At 50.8% G+C, this 26,451-nt stretch overlaps 11 protein-coding genes across 11 annotated transcripts; 2 read left to right on the forward strand and 9 right to left on the reverse strand.

The window, feature by feature from the left end:
- Positions 1–944: 944 nt before the first annotated feature.
- COCCADRAFT_100624 (uncharacterized protein) lies at positions 945–1,580 on the reverse strand (the record flags this gene model as incomplete). The annotated part of the gene is made up of 3 exons (XM_007715817.1): positions 945–1,327; positions 1,399–1,486; positions 1,560–1,580. The coding sequence occupies 3 exons, from the start codon at positions 1,578–1,580 to the stop codon at positions 945–947; spliced, it is 492 nt and encodes a 163-aa protein (XP_007714007.1).
- A 161-nt stretch (positions 1,581–1,741) lies between these two features.
- Positions 1,742–2,228, reverse strand: COCCADRAFT_27627 (uncharacterized protein; the record flags this gene model as incomplete). The annotated part of the gene is made up of 3 exons (XM_007715810.1): positions 1,742–1,996; positions 2,036–2,107; positions 2,214–2,228. The coding sequence occupies 3 exons, from the start codon at positions 2,226–2,228 to the stop codon at positions 1,742–1,744; spliced, it is 342 nt and encodes a 113-aa protein (XP_007714000.1).
- Positions 2,229–3,794: 1,566 nt separating this feature from the next.
- COCCADRAFT_38247 (glycoside hydrolase family 76 protein) lies at positions 3,795–4,997 on the forward strand (the record flags this gene model as incomplete). The annotated part of the gene is made up of 1 exon (XM_007715818.1): positions 3,795–4,997. The coding sequence occupies one exon, from the start codon at positions 3,795–3,797 to the stop codon at positions 4,995–4,997; it is 1,203 nt and encodes a 400-aa protein (XP_007714008.1).
- Positions 4,998–5,943: 946 nt separating this feature from the next.
- Positions 5,944–6,964, reverse strand: COCCADRAFT_38248 (uncharacterized protein; the record flags this gene model as incomplete). The annotated part of the gene is made up of 4 exons (XM_007715819.1): positions 5,944–6,219; positions 6,274–6,303; positions 6,354–6,485; positions 6,539–6,964. 4 exons carry the CDS (start codon positions 6,962–6,964, stop codon positions 5,944–5,946), a joined length of 864 nt encoding a protein of 287 aa, XP_007714009.1.
- Positions 6,965–9,082: 2,118 nt separating this feature from the next.
- Positions 9,083–9,957, reverse strand: COCCADRAFT_100657 (polysaccharide lyase family 3 protein; the record flags this gene model as incomplete). The annotated part of the gene is made up of 3 exons (XM_007715820.1): positions 9,083–9,366; positions 9,424–9,568; positions 9,619–9,957. The coding sequence occupies 3 exons, from the start codon at positions 9,955–9,957 to the stop codon at positions 9,083–9,085; spliced, it is 768 nt and encodes a 255-aa protein (XP_007714010.1).
- Positions 9,958–12,965: 3,008 nt separating this feature from the next.
- Positions 12,966–14,784, reverse strand: COCCADRAFT_27631 (uncharacterized protein; the record flags this gene model as incomplete). The annotated part of the gene is made up of 2 exons (XM_007715811.1): positions 12,966–13,187; positions 13,273–14,784. The coding sequence occupies 2 exons, from the start codon at positions 14,782–14,784 to the stop codon at positions 12,966–12,968; spliced, it is 1,734 nt and encodes a 577-aa protein (XP_007714001.1).
- Positions 14,785–15,781: 997 nt separating this feature from the next.
- On the reverse strand, positions 15,782–16,348 carry COCCADRAFT_100623 (uncharacterized protein; the record flags this gene model as incomplete). Its single annotated transcript, XM_007715821.1, has 2 exons — positions 15,782–16,068; positions 16,249–16,348. The coding sequence occupies 2 exons, from the start codon at positions 16,346–16,348 to the stop codon at positions 15,782–15,784; spliced, it is 387 nt and encodes a 128-aa protein (XP_007714011.1).
- A 508-nt stretch (positions 16,349–16,856) lies between these two features.
- On the reverse strand, positions 16,857–17,768 carry COCCADRAFT_100634 (uncharacterized protein; the record flags this gene model as incomplete). Its single annotated transcript, XM_007715822.1, has 2 exons — positions 16,857–17,514; positions 17,563–17,768. 2 exons carry the CDS (start codon positions 17,766–17,768, stop codon positions 16,857–16,859), a joined length of 864 nt encoding a protein of 287 aa, XP_007714012.1.
- Positions 17,769–19,881: 2,113 nt separating this feature from the next.
- On the forward strand, positions 19,882–21,315 carry COCCADRAFT_100630 (uncharacterized protein; the record flags this gene model as incomplete). The annotated part of the gene is made up of 1 exon (XM_007715823.1): positions 19,882–21,315. One exon carries the CDS (start codon positions 19,882–19,884, stop codon positions 21,313–21,315), a length of 1,434 nt encoding a protein of 477 aa, XP_007714013.1.
- Positions 21,316–22,993: 1,678 nt separating this feature from the next.
- COCCADRAFT_38254 (uncharacterized protein) lies at positions 22,994–25,322 on the reverse strand (the record flags this gene model as incomplete). Its single annotated transcript, XM_007715824.1, has 2 exons — positions 22,994–24,873; positions 24,974–25,322. The coding sequence occupies 2 exons, from the start codon at positions 25,320–25,322 to the stop codon at positions 22,994–22,996; spliced, it is 2,229 nt and encodes a 742-aa protein (XP_007714014.1).
- A 372-nt stretch (positions 25,323–25,694) lies between these two features.
- Positions 25,695–25,874, reverse strand: COCCADRAFT_100632 (uncharacterized protein; the record flags this gene model as incomplete). Its single annotated transcript, XM_007715825.1, has 1 exon — positions 25,695–25,874. One exon carries the CDS (start codon positions 25,872–25,874, stop codon positions 25,695–25,697), a length of 180 nt encoding a protein of 59 aa, XP_007714015.1.
- Positions 25,875–26,451: the final 577 nt, after the last annotated feature.

Here is a 26,451-nt window from a genome sequence, read left to right on the forward strand (position 1 = left end):
GGGGGGGGGGTCTGACGTACGAGGCATCTCTCCCCTTTTTTCCAAAGATTTGGAGAGACATAACATGATAGTAGCAGCGATTGGCCTGAGCGCTCCCTCTTCCCCACGACCAACGATTTTCGCATCCTAATGCTACACAACCGTGCAAGAAGACCAATTTACCCCCGGAACAAATCGCCTCCATTGCATCTCCCCTAATGCTTATAAATGTGGGAAAAGAGGAAAAAAAAGTTTTACCTCCAAAAAAAAAGATTCACCTATATATATATAGATCCAAGTTGACCCCACACTTTTACTTTATTCTCTCCAAGGGCCACACCAAAATCTTGCCCCCCTTCACCGAAATCCCAGACATTTGAGAAACCAATATGACAGAATTCAAAAGTTAGATACCACTAAAGAAAAAAGAAAAGAAAACAATGTGCAAAGACATTGACAAACACTGGCTCCACTGCAACCACCACAATTACATCCAAGCCCAACCATGCCGCGATGTGCGCAGGGCGCTGAACCGGATTAACGAGCCGTACTATCTCGGTCAGGTGGGCGTTGTGCCTTATCGCCAGTCGGCGAGGTGTAGGCTGCAGATGGTGTATCAGGGTTATGATGGGTATTGTACGCCGTGTGGTATGAAGAGGGAGGGGTGGAAGTTTAGGGGGTATGTGGAGGGGTGTGGGGAGTTGCTGGGGTGTGTGTGAGAGGGTGTGGTGAGGAGATGAAGTGCAGATATGTTCTTTTTTGCATATTAATGTTGATATGTTATATCTGGTTATGCGATTCAGACTTTGTTATTAGAGCAACTAGCTGTACAACCCCGTACTCTCTCTTACTCTTCTTCCCTAGCCGCAGTGAAAGGCTACCATGCCACTGCTTTACATTCCAATCACCGACTTTTAACTCTACTGCCTCTCCAACTTGAGGGTCTCTCAAAGGCATCGGCCCACTTATTTCACTTTCTGCGCAGCCCGCTTAACAGACATATCTCCCGCATCGCTCTGCAGCAAAGCCAGCGTAAACAACCCAGTAAGTGACAACCAAATGTTGCCCCAAACGCCAATGCCCATGCTGGTGTTGTAATGACTCGGCAACTTATAATGCTGGTACGCACCGATACCCGTCGCGACGTGGTGAAAGATCGTCGCCGCGACAATCGCTTTAGCATACGGCACCGACGAAAACTTCTTCGCCGACTCCGCGGTAAACGGTACGGCGTTGGTGAGGGAAATGAGGACTAGAGCGAGTGTGATGAGGCACCAGCCGTCGTTGCGCACGTTGTATGTTTCGAGGTCGTTGGGTGCGAGGTTCAGTTGCGAGGGGGGACGGAACCCTTGGACATTATTGTTAGTTTGGTGTGGATTGGAGGAGGTTTTCTGGTTGAAAGGGGGTTTGTATACGTACATCCGATGACCATTATGGGGTCGTATACACGACACAAGCCACGCAGGCCGTACCAGAATGCCGTGCCATACGCATATGCGTGGAAGACCTGGCACTATTGTTAGACCCTTTCTCTTACGAGACATGTATCTTGGTTGGCTTTCTCAGCGGAAAGCACGTACGGTAGAGTTCATGGAAGGCATGTTTGTCAAGGAAAGGTTGAATCAATTTCGCACGTTGGAAGCGCAGTGTACAAACTCAACTAGTTAATTCCAGTTCCCAAATACCCTCCTCCACCCGTCCTTTTTAAATCATATTTGTTGGGAACTACTTCCTGGTCCAACATGCATGCTCCGCGACGTCATTATGAGAGCTCCATTGGCTCCATCGGTGTTACTCGTGCGTGGTTGTAAGCCAGCAGCCGCATAGAGGGGGTGTTCCCCGCATAATCCGATCGAAGCAAGATGATCGTGCAAACTGTAGATTCGATGCGATCGCGCTTAGTTGTTTTTGGAGAGGGGGGCTTGTAGATTTCCCGCTTAATGGCTAACCGCCGGATCGTGTCGGGAGCCAGATCTATTATAGATCTGAAGGTACCATGCTGTGGAAGATTGCGCAACTAGCCATAGTGTAGTGTGGCACGTAGTCTTTGAGATACTCGGGAAGAGGCTACATGCGGGTAAATCTGTCTCTTTTTCAAGTTGCCAGGTCTGAAGGTGATGGCTTGAAGCTGAGGATGTTCAGTAGCACGATGACGACATAGTTCTTATCTTATCAGCCAAGCTGCTCTCACCAAGTTGCTTTTGTTTTCTCAGTGTAGCATCCTCGGAGCTTACGCCTTCCCGTGCCATGACCGTGGAGTTGGACCCTCGGCACGGCAGATAGTGACTACATGTTATTCATCTCGGCCCTTTAACCGTGCCACGATGCCATGGCGCCTGGCTCGGTTTAGATGACACGTCTCGTCCACTTGTCGCACACCCATTACTACCCACTGCAGCTACTCCATTAACAATCGGTTTCAATCAGTCAGTTACAGCGACATTTACTTCCATGCTCGGATGTAAGAGGAGGAGAAAAGCGTAAGGGCAGAGTGGAGATGCCTAACGTGCCAATTATGGGAAGGCGACAATGCTTTGCGAAGCTCCCGTAATGCATTGAACTGCGAGGCTCACAGAACAAAGTTGTGATGGAAGAAACAGTGTTCGATAGGCACGATGGTATGGCGTATTGATCGGAACATGGAGCAGTGCTAACAATCTTCAGCAGTTTGGTCCGTGGCCAACTACACGCGAATCAATCCACCGAAACAATGCGCAAACACGAGGACACCAGGAACTCATCTGCTTAAACAACAATCCCGCTAATAGAACGCGTGGGTTACAAGTTATCGATAAGAGCAAGGGTGTCGCGTTCCTGCGCTATGAATAACCGGCCAGAAGTATTATATCTGCCCTCGTCACTCCAGAAACCTCTACGTACATATGACGATCGACATATTCATACGGTCGTAGATCAATGCAATCATAAAGCGCATCGCGAATTCTGATTGTGTACATGGTTTGCCATCACCACTTGCACACATTAACAACACCCTACCACGCCCTGCCGGAGCATACGCATGTCAGCAACTCAGCATAAACACACAATCTTGATCTGGCTTTCAACGGTTTCGTCCGTCCAAATCGGAGAGGTTTCTTTATTTGGATACCGTTGGACACCTCAGGAATTTTGCACATGCAGCCAATCACGCCTCAGCGGGTACATGGCATGGCGTGTTTCAGGATTTGGCTCGGCTGTACAGGGATCTAACGACATAAAACTGGGTCGCTACCTGAAAATCAGGGGTATACGCTCGGCAACGTGGGCGAAAGATACGGATATGCGAATAGGAAGATGGGAAAATCTCTTGTTGCACAACGCATGCGTGTGCATTGATTTGGCGATAAGAGCTGGCCACAGCCTTCGGCCATAAAGTGGGATGTGTGGGTGGAGACAACTCAGCAGTGCTAATTAGCAGTACGACGCGTTCAAATTTAAGTGGATGGCCTATGATGTCGAACCGAATTCTAGAATCCGTGCCATGAAAAAGGAGATATGCAGTGGTGTGGCTTAGTATCAGTAGGCTGAGTCGAATCCTTCTGTGGCAATGATTTGACTGGGTCCTACCGCTCGCTCCGTCCTTCCTTCCACTTGTCTTGGTTTGCGAATCACTCGTTTTTCTTAACGGCCTCTGCCTCGTCGTTTTCGACGTTTTCCGTTCTTTACTTCACATTCCTTTGAAGCCTTTGGTACTGCGTGCCACACTACATTCATTTCACTGCGCAAGGTCGTTGCTGCAACCTCATTCCTTACCTTTTCACGAAATTTACCTACAATTTATTTTTTTATTGTTTTTTGTTATTATTCTAACCAATATGATACCACCCAATTTTGCCAACGCCATAACCGTCGTTCTTCAATCCGCAGCGATTGCTTCTCAACCACCAGCACCAGCGCCTGCCACATTACTCGCTACAGCCCCACGTGTCGCAGGATCCCTCAAAGCCAGCTTTCCCAACCCAAATCTCGCTTTGTTTCCCCAACCATTTTGGTGGTGGCAATCTGGCTGTGCCGTCGATGCGCTGCTTACATATACCGATGTGACCGGAGACCGCCAATATGAACCACTACTCGAACAAACCATTCTCAGCCAAGCGACACCAACCAATGACTTCCTCACCATCGATGCCACCGGTAACGACGACCAGACATGGTGGGCCCTTGCTGCTGCCACGGCAGCTGAGCTCAAATTCCCCGAGGCCCCAGGAAGTGTACCATGGATCGACCTTGCGCGCAACGTCTTTGCGCAGCAGAGAGAACGATGGGGTAACGAGAAGAAGGGGGCAGCAGGATGCAAAGGCGGTCTAGGCTGGAAGATTGCAAAGGGCGACGGCAACGACGGCTTCTTTTACAAAAACAGCATTTCCAACGGCTTGATGTTCCAACTTGCTGCACGCCTGGGAAAACTATCGGCAGCTACCAACGAAACTGCCGCCAAGGAAGCTCAAGAGTGGGCAGAGAAGGTGTACGATTGGAGCCTGCATGTGGGGCTTGTGAGCGATCAGTTCGACGTATTTGACGGCACCGACGAGAAGAATGGATGTGCGGATCTGAACCACAACAAGTGGAGTTACAACGTCGGCGTGTACATGTACGGCAGCGCAGTCATGGCGGTACAGACTGGCGACGCAAAATGGGTCCAGAGGACAAGAGGCTTTATCCAATCCGCAAACCGCACGTTTGTTAATCACGAGACTGGGTCCCTGTGGGAGGAAAAGTGTGAGGGTAAAGAGGGAGAGGAGGCCTGTAATACCGATCAGGTCTCGTTCAAGGGTCTGTTAGCGAGGTGGTTGGGTGCGACGGCGGAGATACTGCCAGAAGTCAGTCTGGAAGCAAAAGCTATTGTTAGTCGGGCTGCAACGGCGATGCTCGACGGAAAGACGGAGGGTCTGGGTCCGATTGACTCGTTCAACGCTGTCGAGATTCTCGTTGCTAGCCTCAAGACGCAGGGAGTAAAGGGAGAGGGTGGCATGATTGGACCGCGAAGCACAAGGAGAACAAGAAGGGGAATCGCATAAGCTTTTTACATGGCAATTTGTTAGACTGTCCAGTATATTCTATCCTAGACTCGAGCAATGTGTAAACATGCTACTGGGCATCATGTAATGATGTGCACTATAGGTGCCGATGCTATGGAAGTAGTGGAGCATTCAACCGTAGGCCTGCGACTCATGCACGTAGATCTACTAACCCATGAGTCGCACGCACGCATTCTCGTAAGAATCCAGGACATCAAAGCGCCCAACTAGCAAGCCCCAACATTCTATGTACCCTCTGACAATCCATGCAAGTATGTGTGCTGAAGCGACGCTCATGCGTCAGTATCAAACTAGTGAGCCAGCTGTGTTGCTCAGTGAGCACCACGCAGTGAAGCCAACGTCCTTGCAATCGTCATAGCAACCATCGTCTCGATCGCTGAGCTAAGATGAGCTGCCCTCGTTGTTGGAAGAGGTATCTTCGTGCGAACTTGCGGAGCCGGACCCATCTTTCGTACGGGAAGCGAGAGGAAAGGTAGCTAATTTCTTATATACCCTGCCGAAAGTATTCTTCGTACCGGCAGCCTCCTCAACAATGTCGTTCTTGTTGATAGTGTTGCTGGACGTATTCTTTGCACTGCTGGATCCCCCAACGATGTCGTTCTTGTTGATGGTGGTTTTTTTGTACCGTCGCTTGGTGCCGCGCTTCTCTTCGTCGTCGCCCTTTGGCAGTGGTCCATGCATGAGGGCAATGATCTCGGCGTCACGTTCGTAGTCTGTGAAGGACGAGAATGAACGATCTGAAGAGCGGATTGGTGCCGGTGGGGTAGGCGTCGTCGCGTCGTTCAACGGGGGAGAAGAGACCGGTGTCTGTGGAGTGGTCGTCGCGTCGTTCGATGGTGAGGGAGGAGTGACAGGTGTATACATGAGCTTCCTATACTCAGCTGAGCGGTTGGCAGAATCGTTAGATATAGTAATCAGTATAATTTTAATGGCCATTGTGCTTACCGAGCTGAGTGACTGCGTCGCTCTGTGGCTTCGAGGCTCCGTTGCCCGTGTCAGAAGCATTGCCGATGCCATCCTTCTGGTCGTCCGAGGAATTGATCGTCTTCCTACGCTTGCTGACACGAGCTTGATGCTCAGTGTCTGCTTGACGGCCGCTCTTGACCCATGCTCCGCGGTTGGCGTTGGCAACGGTATTGGTCAATGTGCTCTGGTACATCTTATGAGGTGCACCGATGATGTTCCATGCCTTTTCGTTCTTCTATAATGGCATTAGCAACTTGGGTCAGCACTATATAGACCAGTGCGAACATACCATGAGGTTAGCAGCGACGTTCTTGGATGTCTATAGTAACAGTCAGCATGCCGTTTGCCGTACACAAACGAGTATCATACCCTGAGAACAGTGCAGATCCATTCGATGCGCTCCCCAAAAGTCCACTCCTGAGTTTGACCGATGTGATTGACCAGGTTCTTGTCGTAAATCGGAACCCTGAAGCCATCGGTGTGTATAGATTTGGCCATCCGCTACGCGGCATGATCAGTAAGACTTCTATATAGTTTCACAATCGTTGACTCACAATGACATCCCAAGCACATGCCTCGATTGCCCAATCCTGGTAGTACGACGCTTCGCCTGGGGTTAACCGTTTGCGGTAAGCGTTCTCTGCAGTATCCTTAGCCATGGACATGTCTTTGAAAGCCGACACGAGCTTCCTGACTACATTCTGATGGTCTTTGTCAGTCTGTGGGATAGTGCTGTCGAATACTGGTGCAAGCCACTGAACGTTGTTCATGACAGCCTCTGCGTCAGCCATATTCTGGAAGTAGAGGCCGTTGGCTTCAACGAGATTTTTGTCGAGGCATGCAGAGGTGGCAGGCTTGGGGCGACATATAGGCTTCAGGTGGAGGCTCGGGCTTGCCGGGGGGTTCTCGTTGAAATTAGAATGGGCGTTGCCCGAATGAGACTGGATAGTAGAAGGTTGAAGCAAGGTGTCGATAGGCATCGTGTCACCCGCTTTGCTGAGAGTATCCTCGGCAAAGCTACAATCGAGGTCTTTGTCCGACATGATGTGATTGTTGCTGTTCGATGGAGAAGTGAGCCTGTGTATATCGCAAAGTTAGCCGCGTCTTTCCTGTTAGTATCCCAGAATCTAAGGCTCTAGAGGTTCGACTGCGGGTTCTGCGGGTTCGTCTGTCAGTAGTGTAAAGAACGGGATAGAGGCTGAGATCAAAATATATATCCTCCCACAAACGGAGTGAATGTGGGTTTTCGAAGGTGAAATTGAGGACGCGTGGCACCTCTACCTCAAGGTTGCAAACAGAACTTCGAGTGAATCGGATATCTCGTGATATCAGCAAACGCCACAATGTCACCATGCGCCCCTTCAGTGAATACGAATGGTCGGCTGGGTTGTTGGCTTGTTGATGAAGTGTTTTATACAAAACTTTGTGAGGAGTTCCGTATAGAAGGCTGATCCGAGTTGGGCGTAACAGCATATGAGCTTGCCAAATGCAGTTGCTTGCTCGAACAGCAGGATAGAATCATCCATATATCCTTCTTCCAGTTCCTGACGTCGCCCTTTGAGCCAGTCCAGTGCATGGGTTTTCTGATGATGTATATATTGAACATGTCGTTCGGGTCGGTTGGATAGTCGTCCTATGTGGTCGACAAATGATTGTATATATGTGTCGAAAGTCTCGGGGTTTATGGGTATATAGTTGCTTCAAGTATCCTCTGGTGATATCATCTACTCGAGATTACTCAGTATATACTGAAAGTAATAATAGGTGGTAGTAGGTGGTTGAACAGTTGGTTATTGTGTTGGTATTGCTCATTTCGTAGGAAGCAAATTCAACAGGTAAATATACTTATGGGGAAGCAGGTTCGACAGGTGAAAACACTCATCGTGGTTCCTCACTGTTCACCAAGATTACTGTTCATTATCAAGATAAATTGTGCATTATCAAGATCATTGTTCGTCATCAAGATCACTGTGAGGCAATCGAAGCAGCTCAAAACTTAGTTTTCACTGTGCGAGCCGCTCGAGAGGTGAGACAACATTGTGATCCTCAATGGCAGGTATAGATGGGATAGCTGCGCTACTCAGAAGATCACGTGAATATGTCAGAAGCACTATTTTCCAGAGCCACGGCACCTGTCTTAACGTATCGATTCTTGGTCGGTAGTTGCTTTTGGTATATAGAGAATACGCAGTATAGTTCAAAGACACTTCAATTCCGATTTGATTCATCATACATCCAATCATATCTTACAAAGCGCACATATTCGAAGCACAGGCGGAAAAGCCTCTCGGCTGTATCCCGCTCTCCATAATAAGTCGCGTTCCCAGACTCTCGCAACGACCGTATTTGCATGCCAAGAGCTTACCTACTTACCAACCGTATTCGTATTCGGCAGCTCTCCCCGCCTCCCAAACAAGGGTACCCAAGCATTGCTTGTTACCTCGCTGATCAAGGTCCCGCGATGTGCGGAACTAACATCTACCACAACACTGGGCAGATGCTTCGTCCCGATGGTCAGAATAATTCCGACTGAATCTATACGCTCGCACATCCTTTCCTCAGAGTGATAGTACGGTGGTAAAGGCGCATCCCGATCCGAACGTGTATTGCAAATCCTGAACCCAAAAAGGGAAACTAGGTTTTATCAGGGACTATAGAATCAGCCAGGTCACGACAAAGCGTACATGAGATAGATTAAACAAGTGGCGTGAAAAAAGACCCCGTGGGGTGCTAATAAATTAAGCCGCCAAGACTAATCCAAGACTTGTCTTGGTATTCCTCCGTCCTGCACGCGAGCTGGATTGTATTCGGGCCTTATAAGACGCGCGTTGTGGTAAATCAAATAAGCCGGACGAGCTAGTAATAACATCAGCTGTTCGTGGCACGTTCAGATAGTCGAGTAGAAAGTAGCATCAGTAAACAAACGAAGCAGAGGTTGTGTTCTTTTGATATTTGAAAAAACATGCACGGCATGTATTAATATGTGCTGAGAAAGAAGTAGTATATACACTAAGAATCCAAAATCCAAAAGTCCAGACCAACGTCTCAAACTCTCCAGGCTCACATCTACCCTACTACCAACCGCGAGTATAAGGCGTCTAGCAAGTCTTGATAGCGGAAGCGGTGTACTTGCAGTTGGCGGAAGGACCCTTGGAGACGGAGGAAGGCTCATTTCCGGGAGTGGTACCCTTGAACTCCTCGCAGATGGTCTTGACGGAGGTAGCGCAGGTGTTGGAGATGGTAGAGCTGTCACCGAAGTTGGGGTTGATGCCAGTCAGGACCTTTCCGTTGTAGGCCTTGACGTTCTTGACGACAACGTTGCGGGTGACGCTGTTCTTGCAGTTGCCGCAAGCACGGTAGAGCTTGCCGAAGTCAACGACGGCTAGGATTGGTTAGCATTTGGAATTCTAGATGATGAGAAAGTAGGGGGTAAACTTACTGAAGCCGTCAATGGTAACCGTACCCTTTCCGTTGTGCTGGACAACCTTGTCAGAGGCAGCCTGGGCACCTCCGCCCCTGACTACGGCGTTACCGTCACCCTTGAGACTGAGAGCATCCTCGCAAACGTCGACCCACCAGACGTTCTAGTTGAAATTAGCTAATCATTCTTGCACGGAACAGACAAATATCCTACCTCGATAGTGCAAGAACCCTCGCAGTGGACACCCTCGATCTGGTCCTTTCCAATGATGACGTTCTTGAGAGTACCACCGTTCTTGACGGTGAAGACGGCGTCCTTGTCGCCACCCTCAACCTGACCAGTGCAGCTGACACCACGGCCGTAGGTCTTCATGCCACCATCGAAGGTGCCACTGACGGACTGAGGTGCCTTAAGGGTAACGGATCCCTTGGAGGCGGGGACGGGGAGAGAGGCGCGCTTGGTAAGAGCGAAGGCATCGTTGGGGGTGGGGGCAGCAGGGCCAGCGGCGACGAGGCCAGAAGCAGCGGCAATGACGGCGATGGAGAACTTCATTTTGATGGAGAGTGTGTTGATTTGGGATGCTTTGGAAAAAGTGGTATATAGCACGAATAGAAGCGAGTCGAAGATGAAGAGAGTGTGGTATGCGTCAAGCAAGTGAAGGACTGAATGGATTTGATGTTGGATGCCCTCTTCCTCATGGGGTGTTTGTTGCACTTATACCTGTTTCATTGTCGCTCCCGCTCTCCAGCAATTGTTGCTCCGAGGGCGTTCCAGGTACAGGCGGTGGAATGTCTCCCCAGTGGGGATCGTGACCAAAGCGCAGCGCATCATGCGTCTGAATCAAAAAGCCTGAGGAGGTGCCTTGATTGGACGCCGCGCCTCCCAGATGGCATCTGTTTCGTGGAATGTAGGGCTTCATGACAGGTCAAGTCGATTTGGGCTAGAAACAGAATGCCGCGCCGACGCTAGCCCGTGGAAAGATGCCAAGCTGTGTAGTGAAACCGTAAACTGGTCCACATCAATCCCGTTCATCTGGGACGCCAAGGCGCGCGACAATTTCCGCTCTCCAGATAGAACGCCTGGCCAGTCAAGCAATTTTCCGCCACCTCCTCGCGGTTGAATTGCAAGTCGCTCGCGACTCAGGACACGGGACGGGTGGTCACGCTAGAATGCACACTTGATCAAGTGAAGATTGTTCCGCCGCTCCTCCCTCCCTCCCTCCCCATGTCAGTGTCCCATCGGTACCAAGTTCATTTAAGCTCAAAACTACGCAGTGTATCTTGGCATAGCGGACCTCGTATTACCGGTGGGGTAGACAATGGGGCCTCTAGTTCTGCTCTATCGATCCTGCGGCATCTCATCTATGCCTTTATGCGACTAGTCCAGCTTCGTCCAAGTACGTGCGGTGCGCTGTATCTGAATGACTGATTCCACACCGGATTCTGGAATAATTTCCGATTGGTTCAAATTCTTGTGTTGTGTTTGGCGCAATCCCACAATGCCATGAAATTATAGATTGGTGGCTGGATTTGCATAGGAAAATCTGTTTCCGCCTACGGGCTTATGGCGTTTCATCAACAGCAGCCATGTTTCTCAATGTTTGGACGCTGCAGTGTGTCGACTCTTGGGGCCGCGTGGCATAGAATTGCTACTTAGAAGGACCGAAGGATATTGGGTGAATCAAACGTCGCAATGATACTTGGACATGGCTGAGCAGCAGCATCTATCCATGCAGCTGATAGCCAAGGTGCCTGGCTGAGCAGATTTTGCGGCAGTGGGCTGTCAAGGAGGTGGCGTTTCGAGTTCTCGCGAAGCCAGATATGCCATCGAGTCCCGTGCGCTTCCCATTGCGGAACGTCGCGTGATAACCGTGTCAAGGAGACCTCAAAGCTCCTCAAGCCACTGGAAACATTCTGGAAGTACATGGTTCTTCTTTCGGTTATCGAGCTTTGGGATACAGCTGTTCTCATTTTGACGGGGATCTTGCGTTCTATCGTCAAGGTTCCACATTCTTAAATTCCAATGTAACCTGTACCCAACACGGCTCACGGACATGCTCGTCAGTTCCGTAGACGCATGCAGCTACCCGAAAACTGTGGGCAACGTAACCCGCCCTGCCAAGCAAGATCCTGGTAAAAGCTAGACAAGAGCAGTCAACACACCGTTGTTGTGTTTTTCCTTAAAATTCGTCCTGCAAACCATGAAGACAATACAGAACCAAGAATACTAAGATATCCCACCAGTACAACAGGAGCTGGGCAGCAGATGTTTCTGAGTTTGCCTTGTGTCGTTGGCGGAATTAGTTGGACGCGTATGCACTCATCAGCACAGCCTTAAGTATCTTGGCTCATAAGTATGTAAATATTGAAAATGGATCGGGCCTTTGCAATTTAAAATGGGGCACAACGTCCGGTAAATGGCTAATTTAAGGTTGACATCTGTGCACCATCGCGTAGGCCATTCCACTGGTCGCCCTACCATCTCTATAGTTTTCCCCGGCAAACCTGCCAAATGGTTATTTCCCACATCATGCTGTACGTACGTCGCTGCCAAGAGGCCTCTTCGTCCTAAAATTTACATAAATATGGCGGACATAGCTCTTGATATGCCATGTTGGAGTTGGCTTGATCACATCGAACAACCTTCAGAATAAAGAGGAGTACTTTCACTCAGTAATTCCACCAACGAATCTTCATGCTCAAAATCATTCTGTCATATCGAGGTATACGGCCGTACACTACGACATGAACGTTCTCTTGGCTTGCGCCCTGTGTGTACAAATATGCTTCCAGGATCTTGAAATCATCCGTTGGAAAAAAAAGCCCGTTGAAGAAAATGTCTGTTGAGAAAACAGCCAAACGTTGTGACCGGGAGCGGAAAAAACCGGGCCAAGCAGTCGTAACAACAGATCGAACATCGCGTAATGGAGTCTGGCCAACGAAGGCCTATCAATGAGCCATAATGAGCAATCGAATTGGCCTCCCTGAGCCCAAAATAGTCGTAGTTCAGCATATCCATGCTCAGGCCTTCCTTCCCCACACCTCCTTTTTCCCAAGATCTAGTTCAAAAAGAGCTTATGAAAGAGGTTCTCTCTCCAATCGCTATGATAACCAGAAAGAAGAAGAAAAAACTTGCTATTTCAATTGCTACATAACACGCCAGCATGCCATTAATTTCCGCACCAAAGTACCGCACAAATCAGGCGTGCATAAACCCCCTTTTCTCCACTTCCCCTTCGATGCAATCAAGATGACCTTGCTACAACCCTTTTTTTTTCTCCATGAGAAAAACCATCAAGTCATCAATCATATAGGAAAAAAATAGACCAAGATATCAAGCGCAAGAAGCGTGACGTGAATTTTAAGTTTCACATATCGAACAGGGATGGCCCTATAGCCAGGTTGTAAAAAAGAGGAAAAACTTTGACCACGATTCATCTCCGGCATCCATGGTAGATAGCATCCTCCTCCATCCCTCACATTCCAAGCCTCCCTTCGCACACCCACTTTCTTCCATAACAAACCGCCCCATACTATATTCTCTGTTGCTACACACACGCATCACACACTCGTCTTAGGCCGTACATACGGCTCTGAATCCGGGGGTAGATACTTAGGACAGATACTAAACGGGATGGCGCCCTTTGCAGCGAGGTAGCGCTTGAACTTGAGTGCCTGGCCTAAGACCTGCGCTTGATTGATGCCGAATTCTTTTTGCACGCGCGTCATGCATTTTGCGACGAAGTCTTGGCTAGAGGGGGAGGCGATGGGCATGGAACCGGCCTGTGGGAAAGGGAGGGGGGAAGAAAATTAGTAAAAGGGATGGGCTGGTAAGGTGGGAAGTAGAGGGGAGGGAGGGGAGACGTACGACATAAAGGGCCCATACGGTTGAGTAACCGCCTGCTACGCGGACGATGGGGAGACGGTCTTTGATTGAGCCGGTGCCGATGAGGGCTTTGACGACGCCTGATGGCATGCCTTTGAAGTTTTGATCAAGAGTCTTGAGCGCAGTCTGGAACTCTGCAGGTGAATTTGGGGGGGTTTGGGGGGAAGCTCCGCTTGCTGGTGATGCGCTGAGTTCATCCGAGACAGACGTCGGAGTTGAGTTGTTGCTGGTAGTGTGATCGGACGCTTCGCTTGGTACTTCACCGGGTACGTCATGTAGGAATTGCGGCATACCGGCCAAGATGTCCGATTGTAAACTGTACAAGGTACGGACGCTCGTTTCTAGTTGCTCATGGTACTTTGCTCCGACAAGGGCTGGTGGTGTGGACGCAAAGCCTGCTAGTATACAGTTTCGGATAATATCATGAAAGTAAATTCTGTTGTAGCGCACCCAGTTCCAAGTCTGAGCAGCTATTGCTGTGTGATAGACGTGGTAGAAGTGGTCAAAGATTTCTGGTCGTTTCTCGCATAGTACAATATCGTAGTCCCATTCTGGGCCTGAGTCTTTGAAGATATTGGCCGCGATGTTATCGAGCTCAAGCGCTGACTCTATAATGTCGGGTAGCGAGTGTGTTTGCTGACTCAAAATGCGTGCTCGAAGGTCAATGGTTTTGATATGGAGAAAGAAGAAGCGGTTTCTAGGATCTCTTGTGTCTAAATGCTTTATGACTTCAGTGTTGAGATCGTGAACAAATTTGGGGAGGGGCATGCCCTTTCCCATGCAGTTCATAGTAAGAAGCCCAACAGTATGGAGGTACATGCGCTGACCGGCTGGTGTTGAAAACTGGTCCATGCCTCGCATCTTGATGAGGGAGGCAGCACCTTCGACATGGTTGCTCCACCCTTGTAGGCTCGTCTCATTGGCAGTCGCTTCAACCATGCCCAAGAGATTGATAGATGCGAGGGTGCTATCGGCCGTGACAGCTGTAGGCGACGATATGGCAGCGTTGGTCATCTTGATGGCATCCAAATACCAGCGAGTGGCTTCACGCTTTAAGCGAGGATCCCTGTACAGGTTTGCTATTCCAGCAATGCCCAGAGCTGTCATGGATGTGGAGACCAATGGGTGGAAGCCATGCGTCGACAGATGTTTCGAGTACTCATCAGACTGTATAGGCGGCTGATCAACACCAAGCGTATAGTAGGACATGAAAAAGGAAATTCCTTGATCGATTAGTGACGCTGTCACGGCCGGTGTTGGTGATTGTTGGGCTATTATGTGTAGGTAAGCCTCCCGCAGATTACGCGCCTCGATCTCATCCTGAGCTTCGCGGGCCGCAATAGATTTTGCCTTTGCTTTCTTTGCCTTTGCTTGAACATTGGCTGTTTCATCGTGGAAGAAGTTGTCGATGTTGCGATCGTATCCTGGGCATTGGAAATGGCGATCTGAGCATTTGACGCAGCCACCGGGGCGTTCATCACACTGTGGTTTCATTTGGGTAAGTGTCTTGCAGTTGAGATGGACCGAGCTCACGGCCTAGTACGCACTTTAATTCTACGCTCACGACATTTTTTGCATCCAGTAGACGGCCGGCCACGATACACCATGCTGACAGCCCCTGAGCTCAATAACGTGCCTTTGTATACCGTGAAGAAAGATGATAGGGATATTAACAAACAACCAGAAGATGTTCACCTAGAGACAGACTGCGAAAGCCGTTGCAAGGCTGTAGGATAGTTTACAGGCACATAGTATAAGGCTTAGCTGTTGATGTGGCTGTGCAGGGGCCATGGTGGGCGGTGACCGGAAGGCCCGAAGACAAAGCCTCTTCGGTACACACGTCAGATACCGTTGAGATGGAAGGCCTAACGCTAAAAATATGCTGTGTGTCGTATCAGTGGAGATGGGGTATTGGTGTTGTACCTGTGAATGATCAAGGGAACAAAGGCAAGGGGACAGTTTTTCGATTAGGGGAAGAGTAGGGTGATGGGTAGTTTCTCTGCTTGTTTCCATCTACCGACAGTATTAATATACATGGTAATTTTAGCTTACGTCATCGAATAACCAAAAGGCGTTGTGGCGGAGTGGTTATCGCGCAAGACTAGAAATCTTGTTCCTTCGGGAGCGTCAGTTCGAATCTGGCCAACGTCGTTCTTTTTTTGCGAGTTGAACATTATAGCTAGTCAGATATGTTTTTTTCTTCTTGCCCAATTAGGATTCTTCCTATTGTCACGGGGTTAAGTTTGAGTTTCCCCCCCATAGCTAGTTATAGTTTATCCGTCATAGTCATAGTCATAATGATAGTACTTAACATCTATCATAACAACTAGTATTTTATTAATAACATAACACCTTGTCCTATATAGTCCCACAATAAACAATGACACGGCGTAGAAAAAAGAGAAATAGGACATGACCTCATGCTGTACTATAACCCAAGAGAAAAAAAATGGGTTGAAACCTAGTAGTGGTATAGTATAGTATCATCTACTTAAACCTGACCATCACACACACCAGCATGACAATACTTTCCACAACCCTGTTGCCAAGTCCAGTCCTTAACATCAGTTGTATTTTGATCTTCCTCTTCATCATAATCCTCGTGATCATCATCATTGTCGTCTTGATGTCTCTTGCTCTGATAACGAAAACTCCAAACCCCATTCCCACACTCATAAATGCAAGTGCAGTACTCTGAGCCGTCATCCTGGCGGGTGCACAGGGAACGGTCGCCTGTCTGTTTCGCGTACAAGGTACCCAGACTAGCTATGGATATGTCTGTGCGGGTGTTAGAAAGCCAAAAAAGAAGAAGACCTAGGTTGAATAATAGATAGAAAGATAGTAGTAGTAGTAGTAGTAGTAGTAGTAGTAGTGGGGTGGTTAGAAGGGGTAAGTTGGTTGGTTGATTTGGTTTGGTTGAGGCCGGGCGATGCTGTGTGGGGAGGGAGAGAGACGCACTGAGGTTCTGCATGAGTTCCCAACCACAGGCTTTCTTCTGCGGTGTTTTGGGTGTGTCTGTGATGGAGGCCGAGACAAAGGAGAGTGGTAGGAGGAGCATTGCGATCAACATGGTTATTGAGAGTTGATGATTCATGGTTGTGGGTGATGGATACAAAGGGGAAAAAAAAGGGAGGCGAGTAGATGTGTAGGTAAAGTTTCAGGGTTAGTCGCAGCGTTGGAAGGTGTTTGGCGTTGGGTTTGCTTCTTTTACCGGCGAGTAGAACATGTTCATGTGAGGCGGTGTTTGCACGCACACGTGGCTAGTTGCAGGCCGTGCGACCAAGCCACAACGGTGTGAAGAGACGTGCATTGAATATTGTCGTCGTATCAAGGCGTTATGTGTCACTTGGCAATCACACGATCATCACGGGAATGGTTGATGTGTGGACCAATGGTAGTGGTATCTGCGTAAGACCATGTAGTTTATTCATAGTAGTAGTATATCCCGTGATTATACGATCATCAACTGGTCAATGTGATACTCCGAACACCTCGCTATGCAAATGGGTATCAAAGGCTGTGTAGCTAGCAAGAAAACAAAAGATCAAACGTCATATGAGGTGAAATCAAAACCATGCAAGACTCCAGAGCGCGGGCATGTTTGGCCAGCGCTCTTGCCATGTCGCGAGAATCTCGGGGACACGCTCGTCAAAGCCCGAACGAGCAGCACCGCCACCAGACTGCCATCCGCTGTCACCATATATCTCACGCTCTTTTGCAGCAGCTTCATTCAGACTGAGAGCAAGATCTAGAATAGCTTTGCCGCCAACAAGGGCTTCCTCGTGGTTGTCCTTGATGTCGACATTGAAGACATGGACAGGCCGGTTGAGCTTTCCGCCCTTGTTATGTAGATCTTCAAGCACGGCATCAAAACAACGTTCTTCACAGGTGATGACGACGTCAACTACTCCAGCCTCAGTACCTTGGGAGCCCTTGTCCTCGGCATGGTCAAGGCGAGGCTTGCCGGGGACCCAGTCCTGGAAGCGCTCAGGGTAACCCTTGATGTTTAAATTACGACCCAACATGTTGAGCAGACCGTTGTTGGTGTAGAGAGCGGCGTTTTGCTCGGCGAGCTCATCATGGATGGCACGGTAGGTGGTACTATTAAAGTGATACACATTGGGCTGGGTGATTGTCGGGCCGGGCAGACGCACGAGGGAGCCGGTTCCGAAACTGATAGTTGGGAGATGGGCTGAGGCCAGTTGGAGATGAGCTTCCATGGAGCTGACCGAGTTAGGGTCAAGGAGTGGGAAGAGCAAAGCATGTACATACCGGTTCTGGTTACTAGCACACACAGTGCAAAACTTTAGCTTGAAACTGTTGTCGGGGACTACATTCTGGTCTGGCTGGGCGTCGCCGGCACCGTCCATGCCCATAGGCTGGGGTTCGGCGGGCGGGGGCGGAGGAGGTGGAGGCACAGCTGTAGGCGTTGCCTGTTGCTGTTGCTGCCTCGCGCGTAGTCGTGGGTCGGCGGACATATTTTTTTTTCTCGTCGCGTCTTTGGGCGCAGCTCTGCAAATTCTTCACCAAAGTCAGTCGTGGTTCTACATGCTTGTATGCAGCAACAGTGGCGGTGATCACGCGAGGTTCAGAATTTTCAGTGTATATTATTATTGAGAGTCCTCAAAGGCTAGTGCCTAGGACAGCTCCAATATGTGTTCATCATCTCACAGGCAGGGCGGGCAGCAGGAAGGGGCGGGAGGCGAGCGAGGGGGGACTGGAGACGTACAGTATACAGGAGTCGTGGTCGAGGTCATAGCCCCCGACACGAGAGGGATGAGGGTGAGGTCAAAGGGGGGTTGATGTGGTGGTGGTGGTGGTGGTGGTGGAGGATGTTTGCTTGTGAAAGGCACGAAGCCAGTGGAGGAGCAAGCTTTGTCGAGCTCAGCAAGTCATTGTGCTGGAGTAGCGGGGCTGACTAAGCGGGCCGTGCTCGAGGCTACGCGCAGGCGGGGCAGGCCGAGTACCAAGCGTCACGCACACCCAAACGGCGCAATGGAGGGGCTACGAAGGCTGCTACCTACTACGACTGTCACGCCTGATGCTACTGCCAATACTAGATGCTAAGGACTGCTAGTATAGGTACCATGATGCTACATACATGCAGGTATGTCATGGCACCCGAGTAAGTAAGTATAGTATGCCGTGGGCCCGGCGCGGTGCCATGGACATGGGCCTCGCTTCCTGTTCCTGGATGCTGTCGCTCTCGGCCGGGCGGGCTTGTTGGGCGTGGTGAGATTGTGGTGGGTAGGTATTGCGCAAGCAGAGCGTCTGTGGCCCGATCAGGACACGGCACGGCTCGGCCTGCCTGTCAGACAGCGTGCGCGGACAAGGGACATGGAGATTCAGCAACACAGGCAGGCCGGACAGGTTATGCGTTTGGGAGCCTTTTGGGAGCGTGACAGCGTACGGTGAAGGCTGGCCAGGGAAGTTCCTCGCTGTGGTGCAAGCACAGTCGGCGTGGGTCGTCTGCAAGCAGCTAGCCCCCACCGCCTGAAACAATCTAGAGGCCAACAGGGCTAAGCCGGAGCGGTTTGCACGCCTCCAAGGCTGAACACACGCAACAACTCACACGCACGCACACGGACACTCGCACACAGACACAGCCCCTCGTCGATGCTAGTAGCTAGTACCTACTATTCCCGACTACTTGCTACTATCTACTACATGGCATGAACCATTGCGCTGCTCCTCTGCTCCATTCCACCCTCCCCACGTCCACTACCACTACTACTACCACTACCACCACCACATGGCTCTGTACGCCCGCAGCGCCTTGGACTGATTCTGAAACGCACAACCGGCGTCTAGCATGTCCCCCGCCAGCCCGTCCCAAAAATAGAGCATCCATCCTCAACCCGCCTTCGTCCACCACGCGCCGCTCCACTGACTGCTCTCGACGCCGTGTCCTCGCTCCCTGCCGAGACACTCCCGAAGCCTCGACATTACCCGTCAGGCGCGCAACTGTTGCATCCTTCACTGCCAAGCCCTAGCGCCAGTCCTGTGCCTGCACCCCCACAACCCCATCCACTCCTTCTCCAGCCGCTTCACTGCCCAAACATTCTTCTCTCACACGGACCCTGCCCCCAATCGCCACGCCCGCCTCTCTCAAGCCCTCGAGTGCGCCCGCCAACCCATTGGCCATCGCCCGCCTTCTTCCATCCACACGCCCATCTGCATCCACTTGCGCCGCCATCATCTCCCAGAACCAGAACCGCTCCCGCTCCACCACCCTCAGAGCCCTCATCTCTGGCTCGCTCGCTCTAGCCCTGCTTGTGCGCCTCGCGACCTGGCCCACCCAGTGCCAATTGCGCCGGTGCTCTCGTGTGCTCATTCCCGATTACGCCAACTTTATCCGTCTGGTGCGCCGCCTTGCTGCCCGCACTGCCCGCTACACTGCCTTCTGCTGCGCTTCCAGCACACTCATATAGACCACTGCTGACTATTCAGTCTCGACTCTAACCACCCCACCCCCCAAATCTATTGCGCATGACCGACACCGGCACCGCTCCAGACACGCCAGTCTACACCCAACGGCTAGACAAACCCACGGAACCGGCTGCAGTGCGCCCACATCAGCCTGACCAAAATATGGCTGCCGATGTCCTGTCCCCACGTAGCGACCCCAATGCTGCGCAAACAGGTGTCAACCGCACCTCACTACCCCCACTTGTCACCTCCCCGCCTTCCAAGGCCAAGCTGGAGCGCGCCAGCTCCTACCTCAACAAGCGTCTCTCAACCTTCTCAAACATCTCAAACACATCAAACACCCACCAGTCGGTACGCTCACGGCCGCAATCAACCGCCTTTCCCATCTTCCACTCGAGCCTACCTTACTCACTGGTGCGCGACTTTGCTTACGACCCGCTCCATCCTCTGTTCTACGGTCCCCTCCCAGAACAGCCATCAGACATATCCACTCCCGCAAGCGAACATAGCCGGAGACTTTCGGACCCACCTCCGGTAGCATGGCGCAACGAACGAAGCGGCTGGTCGGCGGGGTCGTGGGACGAGAAGGAAGGCGAACAACTCCCCCAAACCTCGTACGATGGAGGCCCACCATACAGCGAGGACGAAGATATCTCCAGCCCCGTAGTCACTAGCCACCACGGCGCACGGCACAAGAAGCACAAGTCCAACATTGTCAATTTTGATCACACACGTGGGCGCAGAGGATACCCGGAAGAACAACGGCGCAGTTCCATTCTGCCCCTCAATGGCGACAGCAGCCAATTCGGCAACGACGATACTGCTAATGGTTCCAGCAGCGAGTACATTACATACCCGCCAGAGTCATCCCGACTCGGCGTACCCGAAGGTGCGTCACGACGTGATTCCCACTTTGCGACAACCCTGCCCCCACGCGCATATGCCGACGCCGATACAGCCCTCCAACAAGGCCCGCCATACGATTCAGACGACGACATGTCCGAGCCTGAAGACTACATATACGACGACAGCCGCTTTTCACGCGACTACCAGTTTACCATTGCTTCACCCGACGAAGAGATGCACGGCAAGGCTGTTGCCTTGTTCGACTTTGCCCGTGAAAATGATAATGAACTACCGTTGGTAGAAGGCCAGGTCATCCTAGTATCCTATAGACATGGCCAAGGCTGGCTAGTGGCCCAAGACCCAAAGACCGGGGAGAGCGGTCTAGTACCGGAGGAGTATGTGCGCCTGCTCCGCGACATCGAAGGAGGCTGGAACGGCCTAGTAGGTGCTATCCACTCGCAACCCGAATTACAACTTCCCGAAGGCAAGCACGGACCAGAAAGTCTGCTGAGCCCCGTTTCTGCTGGGCCAGAGGCCAAGACGCCCACACAGGCTGATCATCCTCAGAACTATACTCCGGTCATATCGACCTTCTCAACTAGCCACAAGGACCTCGAAAAGTACCCCACCGAAAGGCTTGGAACACCCACTACTACCGAGGGCACTGTCTTTCCACGAAGCAAGGAGGGTGGCGCTATGGAGGGTGTAGAGACGACCCCGGAACCCCAGTCTCAAGAACAGAGGTTGTGACTTCGACATGACAGCTTGCTCCCGTTACTATGAGAGTGAGTGTACAGACATTCGAGCAGGGTATTCCAACCCACCTCACAACCACCTGGGGACCCGGGCCAGCCACCCCTCCATACGGCTGTGCCATCAGCCCAAGCGCCAGGACCAAGAAATTGTAGTAACTCTGACTGACCACAAGGCCTACGCAGTACACGAGCATTCAAAACTTGCTTTATTTTTCAACACATTCGCTTCAACCTCTTGTCTTATTTCTAGCTACATTGACGAATGCATTGCGAGGCGCTGCGGTGGAAAGTCTCAAGACCAGACTAAACTTCTTAACGGGGCCATGTACGAGCTTATTTAAAGCTACTCTTTTTTTTACCATGGAAGAAGGAAAAGGAGCAAAAGAATCAAGGCGAAGGGAAAGGGGAAAAAACGGGTTGATCGAAGAAGGGAAGGATTTTCACGAGGCTAGGATCAAAAGCTATATCATGATCTGGCAGGGGAAACTTTTGAATGATGAACGACGATGTGGAGGATATCAATGTTCTCTTTCCTATTTACTTTTCTCTTCTCTCGTTCCACCATCATTGTCGCTATTATCATTATTACTATCATCGTCATCGTCATCGTCATCATCATCATCATGTTCATCAGAGGAAGAAGAGGAAGAACACACCCACGGTTCCCAATCAATGTAGTTGTACTATTTTTCTTTTCATCCCATCTTCCATCTTGCCAACACCCCCTTTTTTTCTTTCTCTCTCACCCTGTCTCTTTTTAACTAAACTCATCTCACAAACATGAGCACCCGTCAAAGTAAATCAAACGGCGGAACCCCCCTTCTTTCCTTTTTTTCCCCTCTCCCTCCGGTTTTCCGCGGGATAAAGCAAAGAAAAAAAACACCCCGAAACGGAAACGGAAACGGAAACGGGCGAAGGAAAGAAAGAAAGAAGGAGAGGGAAAAAAACAAGACAGACGGTGGCGATTAGGGCAGAACAAATCGTTAGAAGAAGAAGGGTTGTTCATTGCCCCTAGTAAACGAAACTTGTTTGCAAAGAAAGAGAGAGAATTTAGATATGAAAGAAAAAAAAGAATTGTTTCCAACCTTTTGAACAAATGTCCTTCTCTGTCTAGAATTATTGGAATAATGGGTGATGTTGTTGCTAGATTAACACGTTTGAACGAATAGACATGGGGGATGCCCCACACGGCATGTGTAACGAGAGTAACTGAGAGGAAGTAAAGAAGGCCATGTAATCGCGATTCTGTAGCAGAGAAGAGAGAGAGAAAGACCATACAAGACGCGAATCTCAAAGTGTCTAATGATAACCATAGTGATGATTATAGACTTGAATCTCTATATGTATGTGTCCTGATAACACAAATACCGAAATCCCATCCCCGAACCTGACCCCCGATTGTACAAACGAGAGAAAAAAAAGAGAAGAAAAGAAGGAAAAAAACGCCAAAAACGCCAAAAACGCTTACGCTATACCCAACCTAAAATACCGATTACAAAAAAGGGGAACCTTTGTGAGAATTGGTTATACTCATACAACAAGAAGCCTACCCCAACCGAACCCAAACGCTAACAAAATGCACACAACAAAGAAGGGAAAAAAAAGTTGGATCGACTAAAGAAGAAGAAGAAAAAAAAGCACCGCAACAACGCATCTGATGACAAGGCTACCCTTCACAGAGTTGGTGCTCTCTTGAGACCCTGGCAGTAGCGAACATACAAGGCGTCAATGAAATGCGAGTGGCGGATACCCGGTGGGCGCGCTTGCTGGAACGCATCCAGTGCATCTTCGACCTTGTATCCCAGACGCTCAATCAGATACGACACTAGGAAGAAGCCAGTGCGGTTGAAGCCGTAGTGGCAATGGACACCAATAAGACCGGGCCGCTGTTCAGCTCGAATTCTGTCGACGAGATCGAAAAACTCCTTGACCTCGGCGGGTTGTGGAGGCTGCTTCGACACAGTCGGGAACTTGTGGTACGGAATACCGCCCTCTTCCAAGCCTTTGGGGTCGTAGACGGGATTGTCGTGCGAGATGTCAATAACGGCGCAGAGCTTGCCAGCCCACTTCTTTGTAAGCACCTTGGGCGTATGCTCCTCGTCGACTTCTCTAAGCGTCTTCATCGCCCGGAAGACGTTGGCAATGGGTGCAGACACCGGCTGCACTGCCTTCCACTTTTCGAGATTCTTCACGTCCCATTTGCCTTCGGTCGACAGGTAACTGAGTTGCCAAGCCAATGATAGACGAGGATCGATGTAGTCAGCAAAGAAAGTACCTATAAGCCCGGCTATGATACGCGAGGTAGATGGAGCAAAGAGTAGAGAGTGAGCTGCTGGCTTGGGCATGATTGCTGTCTTAACAACAAGCTTGCGTGGGTGAGGTGATGGCGTGGTTGACGATGACGTTGAAGTTCCCGAGAGAAGCGGACCGTCTGCAGTGGTCATACTTCCCTCTCTGGTACCATCCTCAGTGGACACAAGACTGCCGTCAGCAGTGGATACAGAAGTTGATTCAATCGTCTTGTTGTCTTCTTCGCATCGTGGCAAGTCCCTTGCGTCGATGCCCGAATCTTTGTGCTCTTTCGTGGGCACCTCTGATATGATAGAGGCAGGAACAAATGGTGCAGCTGCGATAGGTAGACTAGCCCTCTCGCTTGGTGGCTCAATGGCACTAACATCTCTCCCCAAGAATTCCACGACGCGTTTGACATTGGAAGCTGGTGTCACGCCGTCCATCTCGCCGGCAGTGAGGAACACGGGCATGTTTAGGCCACTCCAGACCTGTCTTCCGGGAAGGCCGCCCTTTGGTGAGCCATCGGAGTAATCAGGGCACATGCCTCGTGCCATCCTCTGCCAGACAGCACTTCGGCTTTGTTGGTTGAAAAGCAGTTGCATTCTTCTCGTCTCCACGTCTGCATCTGCTCCTGTCATGCGTAAAACACTCTTGCTGGCAATACCCCCTTTCCGATCCCAGCGTCTTCCCAGGTCAAATACGACTGGTGGCACTGACGAGAGGTACTGCAGTTGTTTGACTTCTCTCTCAGTCGGAGGCTCGGCTTGTGGACATATAGCAATCAAGCCGCTGACGTATTGCGATAGAAGATGGGCATGTGGAGAGGTAGGGGAGGCTAGTAGGGCAGCCAGAGAGCAGCCCATGCTATGGCCGACCAGAACGACAGGCTGTCTTTCGTCGACTGCACGATGTTCTTCAATGACGACTGCAAGAAGATGTACAAGGGCCTCGGTCGTGTAGGCTTCCCATGCCTTTGGCTCAAAAGTCGACGCACCGCATCCAGGGAAGTCTAGGGCCAAGCATGGTGCTAGATTGGAAAGACTGATAAGGATAGGACTGAATTGGGCAATAGATCCGCCAAGACCATGGACGAAGACCAGAAGGGGAATCGGGCAGGGGTCCTTTGGTAGCTTGCTTTCTTGGTGGTGTGGACGATAAAAGGTACGCAGTTGAGGATAAGTGAAGCCAGTAGAGGGCACGGTGTAGGACTTGACTGTAGAGTACTTTTTTATCAGAGCTGGGTCGGTAATGGCAGCATCATCTATGGAGCGTTAGCGCGATAAGCTTAGTACTTGGACATGTGCATTAGCTGGGCCACGTGATAAGATGGACGGGTTGTTAATCTGACAAAACCAACGTACCGGTTGCGGCCTCGGATGCGTGCTGAGTTCCCCCAGGCCTGGTCTTACCACCCCTTTTCCTCCGGATCCAAAGTGCAGACGCGACTCCACACAGCGCTGTCAACTCAACCATGCCCGCAGGAGTCAAAGACCAATTGCCGCGGCGGAGTACGAAGGGAGTGAGCAGGTTGAGGAAACGGTAGGCCGACTTGTTTATATCCGCGGCGTTCCAGGGGACCAGGTGGGAGTCGGTCTGTGTCACTGGATGGCTGGGCGAGCCTGCAAGAGTGGTCTTCAGGAGTGACAGCAGAGCCTGTGGAAGACGCAACGTGCCATTCTGGGCCGTGCAAGGACGCGAATGAGGCTCCATAGACTTTGGCGTGGAACGACGGTGGATGTATATCCAACGGGCCGTGGGAGTGCTGGCGTGCAGCAAGGTGACGGGCGATCTGGGGCCAGCCAATGGAATCGGATAGAAGGACTCGTGCCCCAACTGCTGGCGGGAACGAGCCGGTGCCTGGAAAGTTTGGTACGGGGAGAGGCGGGCACGTTGGACGAACAACAAATACAGGGCTAGCAATGCCTCGTCATCAGCAGCTGGGCGAATTGTGCGATGTGGATGGGCATCCTGTCCAAAAGGAATTACGCGAGATGGAGTTGCGGGCGGGCGATGACGAGGCTGGGATGGAGCTTGCTGGATGGAGAATCTACGTAGGGCCGGCAGCCACCGGAGATGACTTGTTTATGGGTGACGATGGTGGTAGCCGTGGTGTTGTGGTTGTGGTGGTGGTTGTTTCCCTAACTGCAGAGTTTTGGTGGTTGTTGTGACTCTGGCGGGCAATGGGCAAAATGACGTTGGCGGTTGGGTGCGCGCTCCTGCCACTCGTAGCCCCGATGCGGGAGCGACGCCTCTGCCTTGCATCGTGCAACTTGGCAGGGCTGACTGGACGCCACCACCCTCAGCCCTATCGCAGCTTTTCACCGTCTCCCTCTTCTTTATCGTCACCTTCTTCTTCTTGTTTCTCTTCCTCCTATCAATCCACCCCCACAGTCTGTTCTTCCCGTCCGACCCTCCACTTGCCAGATCCATCGTGACGTCACTACAGCTCCTCCCCCACGCCCTCAAGCCATCTGTCCCGACAGGTTTTTTTTCACTCCCCGATGAGCACCAGGGAGAGTGTGTAGGTCGGCCTACCTCGATTTGCACAGGCGCGCGTTGGATTTACCCATTGACTCTAGCGGATCCCGAGGGAAGATGCCGACAAACACACGGTATTCCTTCTGGGCCACGTCCCACTTTTGATCCGACATGGATTCTACTTTACGTAGCAGAGCATTTGCATTCAGAAACTCCGCACTTGGTCTATATACGCACCACTATGCTAGTGTCCTTACATATACTTTACACCAAGTGTGCCTGTCAATGCCATTGCTAGCCGAGCCGCAAAAGCGGTGGCGGACCTCGGCCTTCCAGAAGACAGGTAGCATTGCGCCGTTGA

This window comes from Bipolaris zeicola (genome assembly GCF_000523435.1).
Source record: "Bipolaris zeicola 26-R-13 unplaced genomic scaffold scaffold_117, whole genome shotgun sequence".
NCBI lineage: Eukaryota > Fungi > Ascomycota > Dothideomycetes > Pleosporales > Pleosporaceae > Bipolaris > Bipolaris zeicola.